The 16,439-nt window shown below is 38.3% G+C and overlaps 1 protein-coding gene across 9 annotated transcripts in view; it reads right to left on the bottom strand.

Annotated features, from left to right (window-relative positions):
• The window catches only part of NEDD4L (NEDD4 like E3 ubiquitin protein ligase), a 364,715-nt gene that overhangs the window by 189,435 nt on the left and 158,841 nt on the right, over window positions 1-16,439 (bottom strand). For all 9 annotated transcript variants that reach the window (XM_037902588.2, XM_037902589.2, XM_037902590.2 and 6 more), the window contains 3 exons: window positions 11,231-11,312; window positions 4,384-4,422; window positions 390-443 (listed from right to left, as the gene is read on the bottom strand). In XM_037902588.2, coding sequence (XP_037758516.1) covers window positions 390-443; window positions 4,384-4,422; window positions 11,231-11,312 — 175 coding nt within the window. The remainder of the gene's footprint in view (window positions 1-389; window positions 444-4,383; window positions 4,423-11,230; window positions 11,313-16,439) is intronic.

Genomic DNA, 16,439 nt, shown 5'->3' with positions numbered 1-16,439 from the left:
ATTATATTGATGTCTTACATCAACTATATGCAAAATCGGACCTTAGAGATTTTTGCCTACACACCTATTTAATCTTATCAAAAATATCAAAGAAGATTTAAAAAAGTTAGTAATTGCAGTATGCCTTCCCTAAATGTCCCCACTGAATAAGACAACTTTGGTTCAAGATGAGTGTTATGAATGCTCAGCCAGTAAAATAGTCAAATTCCTGCTTTATATACCGCACTTTACTTTCCTTAATGTACATATTTACACCACTGAAACAAAATAAACTTTAATTTAAGGTATGCCAAATTTCCAGGAACTAAGATTCAGGAGCTATGTTACTTCCATGTTTAGTTGTGTGATTAGTAAAACACACACAAAGGGGAATACAGTAGTACACTCACCAATCTGTTTTCGTCAAACACTTCGAACAGGAGTCTATGATTAGTTGGGTTTACCTATAAAAAAAAATATACAGCGTTACTTCATGTTCATTATCTATATGACATAAACCATTCACGGGTACAATAATTTGCTAAATGACCAATCCAAGGCAATAGAAATAGGGCTGACAGGCCTTGTATATATCTCTAACTATACCTAGTGTGTAAATACACATTTAAGTCCTAAATGTACAACTAGAAATGTTCTGATGTTCAATATTATGTTTTTACTTACAGTTATTAATAGAGCACCTAGTATACTACATCCCAGTTCCTTGAGAAAGCTTCAAAAGAGGCTGAGACATTTTATGGATGTCACATGGGGCTATAGGGGCTTTCTTGGTACTGCAACTTCTTAGCTCAGGTGTGATGCAGGAAATACAATTTTTAAAGGATATTCCCCTTTGTTATGGATTCTGAACATGCCATTCAGAATTATGCAGTTCCTCTATTTTTCAACCTCTGCCCAGATCCAGTCAGTCACTGTTCCTAGCCCATTTAACCACATATGCCACTTCAGAAACACTGTTGAGGAGGTGAGAAGGCATACCCTCTGCAAACTTTTCTAAAACTAGCAGAGAAATGAGTACACCTCCAGGATGTAATTTCCATGGACACACATTGAACTACATAGATCCCCTCAAAACAAAGAATGATCAAGGAGGCAACAAGGCCACCAATGAAGGACAAGTTTCTATGGTAGTTAATCCAGGTTAGTACATTTTTCAGGAAAGCTTTTGTAAGACAGGTGGCTAAGACCAGTTCTCTATTTGAGGCAACATAAGAAGATATTCCATAATAGGCAGACACTTATGTGGGTTTGTAGACAGGGGGAAATCCCTCAGATTGAACTAGTGCAAGGAGCTGTGATTCATCAAATAGGGGAGTGCACACAAGTATTAGTATGTGCATTTCTGGGTAGGATTTTCATGAGTTTTTTTATAGTGCTGCAGGGTTTCATTTACACGCTCTAAGTAACACAAGTTTTCATGATCTGACTGTATTTTCATCCAGGAGGAAGTATAAAGTGACCATGAAAAACATCAGTGAAAACCATAAATACAAATGTGTGGAGCATAATATCTGGTTTTCTGCAAATCCTGAATGCACAACCATACCACCAAAAGAGGAGCACTTGACTGCATGAGCTCTGTGCTTTCCAAGCTGCTCTGCAACTCAGCACTGTGTATAGAGATGCACTGCTTTTCACCTGCCCAGTGTGGAATCAAATCTGAGTTAGTGCTGAATAATGTCTGAAACAGCAGAGAGCCAAGAGTACATCTTTTTCTGGGGATAGCATGTAGCTACACAAAGGCTGAAATTTACACATAGCCATTGCATGACTAAGACTAAATCATGCTAGTGTTTATACACATTAATGAGACGGAACTGCTAGAGATGAATGAAGATTATTTTAGGGCAGGTCTACGCTAGAAGCACTACATCGACGCAGCTGCGCCACTGTCCGATGAAGAAGCTCTATGCTGATGGGAGAGTGCCTTCCTGCCAGCATAATTACTCCACCTCTGCGAGAGGTGTAAGAAGCTATGTCGGTGGGAGAGCGTTTCCCGTTGACATAGCGCCGGTGTGCACAGCGCTTAGATCGCTTTAACTTCCGTTGCTCAGGGGAGTGTCCTTTTCATAGCCCTAAGTCCCGCAAGTTAGATAGACTTAAATGGTAGTATAGACCTGCCATAAGGCTTTGTCTTCGCTGACACAAAGTTGCTGTTGTTGTGTTTTTGTTGTTTTATTAGCAGCGAGTTAACTAAGAGGTGATAACAGGTTTCAGAGTAGCAGCCGTGTTAGTCTGTATTCGCAAAAAGAAAAGAAGTTCTTGTGGCACCTTAGAGACTAACAAATTTATTTGAGCATAAGCTTTCGTGAGCTACAGCTCACTTATGCTCAAATAAATTTGTTAGTCTCTAAGGTGCCACAAGTACTCCTTTTCTTTTTAAGAGGTGATAGTTATCTCATTGTAAAACCTTAAGTGGAGACAAGGCACTTACAGTGTTTACAATGAGGCAAACTAGGCCGAAGTTAACACTCTCCTCCCCCCACTGCCCTGTGACTGACCTCCTCTAGTTTACCTTGTGTTGAAAACTTCAGTGCTGTGGCTCCAAGAGACCGCAGTAAATACAAAGTGGAGACAAGACACCATAAGGTAAACTAAGTGAGGTCAGTCACAGGGCTGTGAAGGGGAGGATAGTGTTGACGTCACCTAGTTTACCTGGTGGTAAAAACTACCTTTTTTTGTCAGAGAAGATAGAGCCAAAGATTGCTTCTTCCCCTCCAGCACATCACTACAGGGACAGAGTTAAGGTTGTTTGGGTGCCTTGATGTTTGGATTCCTTTTAAGTTTATTCTTAACACAATATTTCCTGGGCTTTTAATGCTTTGGTTTTTTTGGTAACTGGAACCATATGGTAAATTACTGATATGTACTCAAAATTATGTTTAGCAAAGTAGGTTAACTGGGAATAAATACTAATGATGCAACTGGTAACACCTAGTTCTGACAATGGATAAACATTTTGATTTGCTGCTTGCTTCGAAGACATTTTTCTTGTAGCCTTTAACAGGGAATCCCAAGAATCAGAAATGTCAAACTTAATATGTGAAAGTGTAACATGACCAGATGAATGTTCTACTAATGAGAAGCTTGCATATATCAAACCTTGTTGTAACTGAAATGGAAAAAGCTGGGGCCAGTCATACTGAGTTTAGTGCCAAGACAATTCCTAGAGATTCTGCATTACTCAAAGAAACAGATTTAAGTGCCTTCTGTAGTAGATTATAGGAATCAAAATAGCTATCTCTGGGAAGATTGTTTTAGAGTTAAAAATCTATTAAATTTCACCCTGTAAAAAGCTATTTTAATGGAATTGACATTTTAAAGCATTTATAATCTCCCCAAATTAGATATTAACAAATATTCTGTTGTAAATTACCAAATTAGCACAATGGTCAACAGCTAAAATGCATTTTGACAGGATACTACCATTTTAACAAATCCACAATGCCTTTCCCTGTTCTCAAACAGCTGTTCTGAAGATTAAATTTAAATTGTTGAAATTTTACCTAACCTATTCTTGTAAAAACTACGACTGGACAAAAGCTAAGTAACTGCTCCTTGAAAACTCTTTGTAATAACTGAAGATCAAAGATGTTTTTCATACTAGCTATTTATATTCCATAAATACATTACATTTAATTCAGAGTATTTTTTTATTTTGAGCCTATTTTTTCACATTTTGTGAATATTTAACATTTTATTATGAAAACGTCAACTACTACTTATAATAGAAAAGCACAAGATGTTAAGTGCAGTTTATTAACATTGCTAACATGATATGACAAGTTTAAAAAGTTACAAAAATAAAATAAATTTGATATTTTCTCTTTGCTTTTATGCTACTTGCCAAAAATTGCTCTTTCAATTCTCCTTTTCTGTTTGCACTTCACTACTTTTTGTCATGCTCGCTCAACTTTCAAGATCTTTAACCATGAAACACTTACTTAGTCTCTTTCATCTAGTTATGCTGGGCTATCATATAGCCCTAGGAAGAATTTCTGGTTATTTGCCACTACTTTACCACTTTAATACCACAGCAAACATGATATGCTAAAAATGCATGTTTGAGTGAAACATATTACATTTTCTATATACATAAACTCAAAGCATGTATAAAAAGAACCATTATCAAATTGTGCAACAACCGTTTCATACATTAAACCATATGGCAAATCCTATGTTTTATTCCATCCTTTAGAACAGATATTAGGGAGTAACTACATCAGTTCAAGTGATTTTTCTTTGAAATACACAAGAAATATTTAAAGGGTAAAATACTAAAGAGAATAAGCTCCTTCCCACCCCTTTACAATGTGGTCTGTTTAATTTTACTAATCTATTTGTAGTTAAATGATTTATTACAAGTAAAGAAAAAAAACTTACTCTAAAATAAAATTCTTCATTCCATTTTGGATTCAGTGTCTGTAAAAGAAATTAATTTTTTTATGCAAACAATAATTGATTTCAAGTCTATTGCAGCTGCCAGTATATTTGCAGTCACTTACAAGTGCATGCATGTGACAATCTTTGTTAAAAGTCAATAAAAAACAACCTTAATATTTCATAGCAACAACCACCAAGCATAAAAACATTGCTGTCAAATGATTTTAAACTCATCTACCAAGCAAACTGAGCATGGGAGGGTATTTCAGCTGGATGATCCAGAAATAGATGTTAACTATAAATAGGAATCTATCAGTAGAAGGGATATGATTGAGGATCTATGCAGAGAGATCGTAAGGAAGACTAATCTTAATGAAATGTTTTGTAATATAAACCAAAGTAAGCAAAATGACCAGTTTTTAAATACAAGGATGAGTTTAGTGCTCCAAAGAAAGTTATGGCTCTAGACTGCAAAAAGGTAACATTTGTTTTTGTTGAATTTGCTTAGGGCTCTTTTCCCCCAGTTTCCCAAATAAAGGCTATGGAGCACCACAATTTTGTATTAATGATTTGAGTAGAATATGCAATTAGCTTACAACCTAAAAGGAGACCAAGTATAAAATTATCAAAATGAACAGATTAGCAATAAGAATATTAGCAATATGTGTCATTCAGTTTTTGAAAAAGAATAATCTGAAGTGCCCATTCAGCTCATTTTAATGTCAAACGATTTTCTCACACACACACACACGTGCATCCTTGCCCCCTGCCCCTCTCCCCCGGCTCTCTCCACCCTTATTATTGATCATCCCTGCTCCATACAGCTCAGAAAGTTAATTCTCCCAAAAAGCCAAACACGGACCTGAGGCTATATAAAATTGTATATACAGACCACAAGCTGTCCTTAATCACAGGCTCAACACCAACTATCAAAGCATACTAAACAATCCTATGTCTCAGCACATGTCAAGGAAAACTGCAGTGATTTGTTTTATTGCCATGCGAAATACTTGTTTTTAAGCTTCCTAAGTCTACCATGCCATTTTTTAAAACAAGTTAAAGAAATATGTGTCACTGTTTCAATATTTCCATTGTTGTGAGGGACAACAATCCCACTCAAAGTGAGGGCTTTTGTTCTAATTGGCAGAGGGAAGTGAGGTCTTGCACTTAACTCAATAGTATTTCTTTGTCTATGTAATGCAATAGCTTCTGAATGCTTTATCCACTTAATTCCAAAATTTCAGGGAACGTTCTAAGCATCAGTGGGCAGAATCCTAATGGTTTTGGTGAAAACTGAAAAAGCGGGAGAAGTAAAAAGAGGAACACATGGAGCTCTTGGCATCTGATCAGCACCTTCCAGCATAGCAATACCTCCATCTCAGCTCTGCCCATCCTCCCAATAGTTTTTAAAAGTTGACATCCTGAATGATCTATCTCCCAGACAGAAAAACAAATGGTGGGGTGGAAAATAGGAAGAAATGAGGAATGGGGGACGAGTCCCTGGCATGATGGGGGATTGTGGGGAACACAGAACTCCTGGCTTAATGGGGTAGGGAATCACAGGAGTCCCTGAAATAGAGCAGGGTGGGACCCAGGGAAATTGAGGGAGGAAGAATGGAGGAACGCAAAGGTGTGTGCAATGTGCTCAGCCTTCAGAATTAAAAATGTGTAACCGTCCCTATTTCCCAAGACTCTAATAATGTCTCTAATAATGCCAGAGACATTTTGGGCCTCACTGAATGCCAAGTAGTTGTAAAGTAGTTTTAACTTAAATTCTATAGTAAAGGCCATCACAAGGTTAGGCCTAGCAGAGAGGTATTAAAATGGATTAAGAAGAAAGCTAAATGCTAATTAGCAAACAAAAACTACACTTAATGGCATTTAAAGTTACAGCACCCATCCACCAATACCATTAAGAATGGAAATAAGAAGTTAAGGAGAAAAAACAAAGCACTGTAAAACTTTAGAGCCTAGAAGTCCACTCAGTCCTACTTCTTGCACAGCCAATTGCTGAGACAAACAAGTTTTTTACATTATCGGGAGATAATGCTGCCTGCTTCTCATTTACAATGTCACCTGAAAGTGAGAACAGACGTTCGCACGGCACTTTTGTAGCCAACATTGCAAGGTATTTACGAGCCAGATATGCTAAACGTTCGTATGCGCCTTCCTGCTTTGGACACCATTCCAGAGGACTTGCTTCCATGCTGATGATACTCATTTAAAAAAATAATGTGTTCAGCAATTAAATTTGTGACTGAACTCCTTGGGGGAGAATTGTAGTCTCCTGCTCCGTGTTTTACCCGCATTTTGCCATATATTTCATGTTATAGCAGTCTCGGATGATGACCCAGCACTTGTTCGTGTTAAGAACACTCTCACTGCAGATTTGACAAAACGCAAAGAAGGTACCAATGTGAGATTTCTAAAGATAGCTACAGCACTCGACCCAAGATTTAAAAATCTGAAGTGCCTTCCAAAATTTGAGAGGGACGGGATGTGGAGCATGCTTTCAGAAGTCTTAAAAGAGCAACACTCCAATTCGGAAACAACAGAACCCAAACCACCAAAAAAGAAAATCAGCCTTCTGAGGGTGACATCTGATTCAGATGATGAAAATGAACATGCATTGGTCTACACTGCTTTGGATCATTATCGAGCAGAACCTGTTATCAGTATGGACGCATGTCCTCCAGAATGGTGGTTGAAGCATCAAGGGACATATGAATCTTTAGCGCATCTGGCATGTAAATATCTTGTGACGCCGGCAACAATAGTGCCATGAGAACACCTGTTCTCACTTTCAGGTGACATTGTAAAGAAGAAGCGGACAGCATTATCGCCTGCAAATGTAAACAAACTTGTTTGTCTGAGCGATGGGCTAAACAAGAAGTAGGACTGAGTGGACTTGTAAGCTCTAAAGTTTTACATTGTTTTATTTTTGAATGCGGTTATTTTTTGCACATAACTCTACATTTGTAAGTTCAACTTTCATGATAAAGAGATTGCACTACAGTACTTGTAATAAGTGAATTGAAAAATACTATTTCTTTTCTTTTTACAGTGAAATTATAATAAAAATAAATATAAAGTAAGCACAGGTTTCAGAGTAACAGCCGTGTTAGTCTGTATTCGCAAAAAGAAAAGGAGTACTTGTGGCACCTTAGAGACTAACCAATTTATTTGAGCATGAGCTTTCGTGAGCTACACCTCACTTCATCGGATGCATACTGTGGAAACTGCAGAAGACATTATATGCACAGAGACCATGAAACAATACCTCCTCCCACCCCACTCTCCTGCTGGTAATAGCTTATCTAAAGTGATCATCAAGTTGGGCCATTTCCAGCACAAATCCAGGTCTTCTCACCCTCCACCCCCCCCCCCCCCCCCACACACACACAAACTCACTGGGCTATTACCAGCGGGAGAGTTCTTAAATCAAAGCAATTTAAATCTACTATTTTAATTATGACTTAAATCAGAAAACAGGAAACCTTGATTTAAATTACTGACTAATTTTGTTTTGCATTTGTAAATTTTAGTTATTTTCCTAAAGAAAGGTTGATTCTCATTGGCTGGTAACCATTAAAACTTGTTGATTTTCAACTAAATATAGCCTCCTTTACATTAAATGTGGTTTGTTTGTTTTTTGCTAGCCAGGAGGATATGCTTATATCTATACATGTTTATTTAAGCAATTACATTTTCTTATTTTTATTATGTTAAGAAATGCATCATTCACCATTTTCTATTTATTAGATCATTAATTTTTTATTCATGATCTGTATTAAGAGCTGTCTGGATGGAAATTAGAAATCAATTAAAGTGAACAAAAACATAAATTAATTTATTTTTTAAAATTAGTTAATTACCTTAAAATGTGCTGGATACATAAGAAAAAAAAGTTTATCAAAACATGTTTTGCATTTAAAACTGATTATTATAAAATTAAAATATATTCTGGACATGAATAAGGCCCCTAGCTATGATAATACAAAATAATAATAATAAATGATAATCATCATCATCTGTGGTTACTGAATTTATTGTTTCTGGTAACCATGTCCTTCAAGATTTTAGTACTAGTAGATGTCATCAACTCACCCTAGTTTTTACTATAAACTGGAAGAGGAAAACAAACTTCCTTGCTTTTTCAACTCCCAATCAGTTTTTTATCTTTGAATGAATGAGCCATTAAACCTAACTAGTTGAATAAACTGAATGAAGAAAATATTCTCTCTGAACCTGCAGAAAAAACTACTGCTATCAAAAGCTGATTTTGCACTTCAGTACACTGTGGTTTCCATGTGCTTAGCCAGTGAATTCTACCAGTTCAGTGGTTTGCCTTTCTTTTAAACTTAGGCAGCAAATATGTACTTATTTTTTTATTTAAATAATTTTAATGGATGAAAAGTTATCAATTTAAAATTTTAATTTTAAATAGGTATATTTGTAAAAAGTAAAAAAAGTTATTTAATTTAAATTAAAAATCTGATTTTTTATTTAAAAAATAAAATCTATCAAGAAATGAACTCTTATTCCAGTATAAAGAGTGGACTTTTTTTTTTTTATTCATACAGTTTAAATCCCAAACCCAAGCGACATAAACTAATCTGAAAAAAAGGCACTCTTCAACTGGAACAACAATATATAAATAAAGGAAAGAACACATACTATCTCTCTTTAAATTCAAACCCTGGCTCTACTAAAAAGACTTTCCCACACAGACCAGGCTTAAACATTTTCCATTGATATAAAAAGAATAAGAGTGCATACTGTACAAATAAAAATTCCATGATAGCAGGATGACACGTGAATCCTACTTATGAAAAAAAAACTCCATCATCAAAAGAAAGCCTCCCACATACCTATATTATTTTGTTATAAATGTCAAAGGTATTTTAAAACAATTTCCCAAAATACTATGTTCTGTGCTGTTACTGTAGCAACTTAGTAGAGCTGAATTTTTCACTAAGGATTTTCACCAAAACTAAAAACAGATTTGGAGAGGCTCTGACACTAAAGTTAGTAGAGCCCAAAAATATATTTTAAAGTGGACAACATAAGATCAAAACCCTATTATAAAAAAAAAAAAAAAAGGAGTTTCCACATCAGTGTAATTAGCAAACACCTGAAGTTTTATTTTTTTAATTCCTTCAATTTTAATTCTTTTTACTTTTAACTGTTCATACTCTTAGACCCTGGTCCTGCAAAGAGCTCCAAGGAAGCAGATCCCTGTACCCACAAGGTATGTCTACACTGCAATGGACAGCTAGCATTTTAACTCAGCCTCAAGCCTTCTCCTCCTCCTCCCTCACCCCCCCACTACCAACACATAAATTCTGCTAACCCAGGGTCTGAGAATGCCATGGGGGTTGAGAGTCCAATACTCATTCAAGCAGGGACCCAGGGTTCAAGCCCTATTGCTTTGTAGTGTAGATGCAGCCCCACTGGATTCGTGTTCTGGAAATCTGCTAAAAGTATTCCACAATCCCATGAGCCAACGTTCTTTGTCCTGGGGACAGTCACTGCATCACAAAGGGCTGGTGCGGCCACATTTTGGGCAGGTCTATGAAGTCTGAGAAATTGGACTCGGGCCCACATAATGCAGTGTAGATGCTGGAGCCCCAGGTTGGGACCCCAGCTTCAGCAATTCCTAACCTGGGGTTACAAATAAGTGTAAACACTCAAGCCTTAGATTAACAAACCCAAGGTTTGCTAACTTGAGTTCTACTAACTCTGGGCTTACATTGCAGTTTAGACATATTCACAGGGAGCAATATCATGGCCCCCGTTGACTCTTTTGCTTTTCAGACAGCTTAGACAACGTATTCTTTGTTCCACTGTGTCTCTCTCATGTACTGACATGGTGCTGCATGTTTTGAATATGAGGGTCTCACAATTTTTAAATTTTACTTTATTTGTAATGATAAAATGAAACTGAGGGTGTAGGTTTTTGTTTGTTGTTTTAAAGTTTCTTTTCTTGTATCCTTTTTTACTCTACAAATGGGGAGGTCTTGTCAAGCTAGAAAAATTGTATAGTGAGGGGCGGGGGGGAGAATCAGTGAAATTATGATACTAAAGGAGACAATACGTCAAAAAGGTTTTAAATAATTATTGTAAAATAGGATAAAATACTAGGGCATGACTTTTCTTTTAATCTTTATTAAAATTATGGCTTTTTCCCTTTTTGCATAACATCCAGTCAACTTTAATTGTAAGGAAGCAGGTAACCTCTAAAATTGTGGCTAATAGTGTCTCTTTACACTTTTCACTGAAGCTAGAAATTTAAAAAAAAAAAAAAAAGCCTTTAGGTTTGGTACCAGTTGGAAATGATTTTTTAGAACATCTTCAGAGATTATTCAAAAATGAATTTCAGTAGCTCACAATTCTGCCCTGCATTTTAATGCCCACATCAAATATTTTAAAATAGATAGAGAAAGACTTGGGAAAGAAGACTCTCAGAAAAACCATTCTGTTAATAGTCAATTAATTGTTCACATGCCTGCAATCAATTAAAGAATATTTTATGATCGCTTAATATTATTTTTAAATAAATCTTACAAAAGCAAGCAACATTGCAATTCAACACATCAAATCTCAGCTGAGAAGCTTTGGTTATAAAGTCATTATTTTATGGTTCAGAGTCTGCACTTGGCTAAAGGCAAATGCATGCACTTGCTTGTAAGAGTTTGATTTAGAAAAAAGAAAATGTTATCCAGTATACATACAAACATTCACAGACAGTATCTTTCCATCAATGCTGTAATATCACGTACAGAAGAAGCATGCTCCAGCATTCTCAATACTTCCAGAACACAGTCAAGAAAGAATCACCACCTACCTTTTTTATAGTTTTTGTCTGCACCAGAGCAAGTTCTTTGTTCTCATCTGCTACATACAGAGAAAGTTTCACATAGGGGTCACTGCAAAAGAAGATGTCACATTTAATAGGGTTATAATTTTACTGACAACTATAATAGATGCAAATTGAATGTGAATTGTTCATTTAGTCTCATTACACAAATAATTAATAGCCTCAAATACACCTAGTAAAAAACTTGTTTACTGGGGCAAAAGCCTCTGTATTAAACCTATTTTAACATTATTTAAATAAGCAAGTACAAACAGAAATATTTTAAAGACCGATTATAGCATCAGAAAATGAACTGAACATTTGTTTTTTCCACATAACAAGAAATGAGCATCTCTTGCCTGAATCCAAGATGTAACAGCAGAATAATGTTATTTTAATGGTGATTTTTTACGACTGAGATGAGCAGCTTTCTAGCTCAGAGGTGTGCAAACAAAGGCCCGTGGGCCAATTCCGGCCCGCGGGACCGTCCTGCCCGGCTCCTGAGCTCCTGGCCTGGGAGGCTCACCCCCGGCCCCTCCCCTGCTGCCCCCCCTCCCCTGCAGCCATGCCGCGATGCGGGCAGCGGGACTGTGAGCTATTGCCGCTCTGAGTGCCATGGTAAGGGGGCGGCACGCGCACACAGTGGTGCAGGGGTTGGGTAGTGGGTCCCAGGGGGCTGTCAGGGGACAGGGAGCAGCTGGATGGGGCAGAGGTTCTGGGGCGGTCAGGGGTCGGGGAACAGGGGGGATTCGATAGGACGTGGGAGTCCCGGGGGTGGGGGGGCCTGTCAGGGGGTGGGGGTGTGGATAGGTCGGGGCAGTCAGGGTACAGGGAGCGGGGGGGGCGGGTTGGATAGGGGGTGGGATCCCGGGGGGGTGGGGTCCCAGGAGGGGACAGGCTGTTTGGGGGGCACAACCTTCCCTACCCAGCCCTCCATACAGTTTCGCACCCTGATGTGGCCCTCGGGCCAAAAAGTTTGCCCACCCCTGTTCTAGCTGTTGCACTTAAATGATAAAAAAAAGTATATGTGTGTGTGTATATATATATGGGTAATACTTAGTCCTGCTTCAGTACAGGGGATTGGACTATCCAGGTCCCTTCCAGTTCTAGATTTCTGTGAGAGATATAGATATATAGATATATAGATATACACACACACACACACAAAGAGAGAGAGAGAGAGAGGGAGAGTGTGTGTGTGTGTGTGTGTGTGTGTGGTCCTACTGAAGTAGGACTAAGTATTACCTAGAGGATGTACATTGTCAGGCCCTGCCGACTTGAAGACATCTAACTTTCCTAAGTAATTCTTAAACGTTTTATATTCTGCAGATCTTCATCCAATTTCCCATTGGCCCACCATACCCATTTAATAGAAATAAATGTTTCATTCAGAATTAAAATAGTAATTGACCAAATTCTAACCTTTGGGTTTTGGAAAAGTCTATTGCAAATGGCAGGGGCCATAAGGTCAAGTGGTCACAATTTTATTGAACCATAAGATATCTCCTAAAACACATGTACTGGCACCAACCAAGAGGAGTGTGGGGGAAGGAGGAGTTAAGACCACAGCCTCTTCAGACTGTCAGCATGTCCCTTCTTTTTGATGTTCCAATCTATAGCATTCCAACATTTCCTGGGCCTATCCAGTCCATCTTACTCCCAGGCCTGAGGTAATTACCAAGTCTTCTACTAGTGCCTGGGTCACTATGTGAATCCAATCCCCTTCTTGGTGAAGCTGGGCTAATACCAAATTTGTAGGAAGAAGGCATTATCCCCAACTCCCGAACCCACAAAAGTCGTAAGCAGCTGCCATTCCCCTTCCATATTAATTTTATCTCCACTGAGGGAAAAATCTCACCCATGCAGCCAGGACCAGCTGCTACAGCTCCACTAGCCTCCAAACTCTTTCCTTACCTGATTTCTTCTCTTGGGAAGGAGAAAAGTAAACCCGTTCCTAATATTGCCCCTAGAATCCCATATGTTATGCCCCTGTCATAAATATAAAGGGAAGGGTAACCACCTTTCTGTATACAGTGCTATAAAATCCCTCCTGGCCAGAGGCAAAGTCCTTTTACCTGTAAAGGGTTAAGAAGCTCCGTAACCTGGCTGGCACCTGACCCAAAATGACCAATGAAGAGACAAGATACTTTCAAATCTGGAGCGGGGGAAAAAGCTTTTGTCTGTCTGTGTGATACCTTTGCCGGGAACAAATCAAGGATGCAAGCCCTCCAACTCCTGTAAAGTTAGTAAGTAATCTAGTTAGAAAATGCCTTAGGTTTTCTTTGTTTTGGCTTGTGAAATTCGCTGAGCTGGAGGAAATGTGTATTCCTGTTTTTGTGTCTTTTTGTAACTTACGGTTTTGCCTAGAGGGATTCTCCATGTTTTGAATCTGACTGCCTGTAAGATTATCTTCCATTCTGATCTTACAGAGTTGTTTTCTTATCTTTTTTTGTTCTTCTAATAAAGTTCTGTTTTTTAAGACTCTGATTGGGTTTTGGGGGTCTTAAAAATCCAAGGCTGGTCTGTGCTCATCTTGTTTATTCTCGAGCCTCCCCAGGAAAGTGGGTGTAAGAGCTTGAGGGGATATTTTGGGCAAATAGGAACTCCAAGTGGTCCTTTGCCTGATTATTTGTTAAATCACTTGGTGGTGGAAGTGTTTTACTTAATCCAAGGGCAAAGACTGTGTGCCTTGGGGAAGTTTTAACCGAAGGTGGTAGAAATAAGCTTAGGGGTTCTTTCATGCAGGTACCCACATCTGTACCCTAGAGTTCAGAGTAGGGAAGGAACCCTGACAGCCCCCTTCATTCTTCCCTGCCTCACCACCTGAAAAAGACGGCGAAGTGTTAGGGTAACATCTAGGGCCACTTTGAAGTGGCAGATTATTGTGATCCAGCAGACGGATTAGTGAATCCTATTGAATCAAAGCTGCCCAGTGGGCTGCCCAGTCTCATTCCTATGAAAATGTGCATGGCAGTATGAAGAAGTCTCAAAGTATATGAAAGAACTCTCACAGAAGCTGAAGGAGAAGAGAACCAGCAGACGGATTAGTGAATCCTATTGAATCAAAGATGCCCAGTGGGCTGCCCAGTCTCATTCCTATGAAAATGTGCATGGCAGTATGAAGAAGTCTCAAAGTATATGAAAGAACTCTCACAGAAGCTGAAGGAGAAGAGAACCCGGTATGCTCCAGGAACCTGAACTACCCCCTACCAAGCTTGTGCAACTCCCAATATCACCATTCACTCTGGGGTATCAATTGCAGCCTGCCCTTTAAGGTTTAAGTGGCAGCAAATTGCTAGGACCCAACAAAGCGATTAATGCATCCTGCTACATCTCTGCTACACAGCAGAGAAGCAGAATAACCTCACACAGACTCACCACCGGAATGTGGGACTGGACCATTCACTCCCACCTGAAAAGGAAGGAAACCCATAAGAGAGCAGTAGCTAGACTGCTGAACTCCTTCCGTGTCATCTTTCCAAGGATGCAACACAGCAAATGGGACGGAATCTAGGCCTGACTGGAGAAAGGATGCACAAGACAGATTCAGATGATCATCCAAATTATTTGAAAGGAATTTCTGAATCCTCCATGTTTTCATCCCCACTACTTTTCACTATCTGAAATCCAATTAACTAACTAAACTGCTTGATAGTATCACTGTGGCGCGCAAGTAAATTTACACCACACAAGAATTTTAATTTACCTTTGAAAATGAAATATTACAGTAGGATGAAGGAAAAAAACAACAACTCCACACTGTGCTGGTCATTATATCAATAGCTGAGCTGCTGCAAATGTAATTAAATTCACACTAATCACCCTGGTTTAAATGAGATTAAAGCATCACACTGATAATAAAAAATGCATCTAATTCATATGGAACTGTAGATTGTTTAATGCACAACATTTACTATCTAATATTTACTGTCACAATAACCTAATAAAAATGCAGAGTATACCAGCCAATAATTGAAAATCAGGCTATTTTGTTAGACTTAGTAAAATGTTGCCTGGTGGGGAAGAGGTCAATATCCAGCCATACCAAATACACCTTTCGGCCTCCGGCCTCCCACAAGGCCTAAATATCCTTCACAATATCTTGCTTTTATTGTCTCCAACCTACCACCACTGGCTGAATTTCTAGCTCACTCTGTTCAACCACTGGATGTGGGGTGTAAGGAATGGTATTGAGAGATTCTCATGGCTATTAAACCTTGTTCTTGTTCATAACAACATAAATCTGGAAGAGCAAATCTATTCAATTTTATAGAATTAGCCCTTGTATAAAAGAGATCATAATCAGGCTCTCAGATTTCCAGCTGTGTTGTATAATAAAAAAATTTGAGAGGGCTGCTCATTAAGCAATCTGGCATTCGGAGGATACATGTAAATTAAGCATGACATGTCAGTGTACGGTGCACAGCTTGTCATATTTGGAGTTTCAGCTTCAAGTGTACGCTATTTAAAGAATTTCTCTCTTAGGTCACTTTACCCTCGATTCCCCCTCACACAGAGCAAAGCTCTACACTTTAGAAATATGTATCTCAGGACTTCCTGTGTAACACATCAGGTAAAGCTTCTAGCCAGAAGAGAACATACTGGCCCAACAGCAGGGATGGCCATACCCTAATTGGCATATACATTTACATACTGTATAAAATGCAATAGAAACAACCATGTCAGCTTGCACTTCTAAACATGAACCTTAGCATGTTTGCTAACTGTAATAAAAGCAAGATTGCATTATACTAATAGAGCTATTAGAAAGAACAATGTGGACATTAGCCTCTGTACCATTTGTTTTTAAATATTAATGAAATATTACAGATATTTAACAGCTATTTTTTGCCTTTGATTGCTTCAAGTTAAGTCCATTGTGCAACCATAAGTTCATGTAACTTCAAGTTATTTGCTTCCCTACTAACCTATGCACATTTCTATAGATCCAGACAGACAATGAATGATTATACATTCACTTAAGAAAAATTGTATCAGTAACCAAATCCTAGAATTCCAAGCAATAGCAGAGATTATACCGGCCACCTATGTACAGCAAAGTGTGAAATTAAGAGACCCAGGTACATACTGTCACTGCAAGACTGAGAAGCAATAAGAAACGTATGCTTTGTGACTAGTCTGTGATTAAGCTATTTTGGAATTCAGTCCTGCAAGAAAAGTACAAACATTTTGGAAT

The sequence above is a fragment of the Chelonia mydas genome, chromosome 5, assembly GCF_015237465.2.
Source record: "Chelonia mydas isolate rCheMyd1 chromosome 5, rCheMyd1.pri.v2, whole genome shotgun sequence".
Taxonomy (NCBI): Eukaryota; Metazoa; Chordata; order Testudines; family Cheloniidae; genus Chelonia; species Chelonia mydas.
The sequence above is the reverse complement of the archived record's forward strand: the minus strand, read 5'-3'. Positions and strand labels throughout refer to the sequence as shown.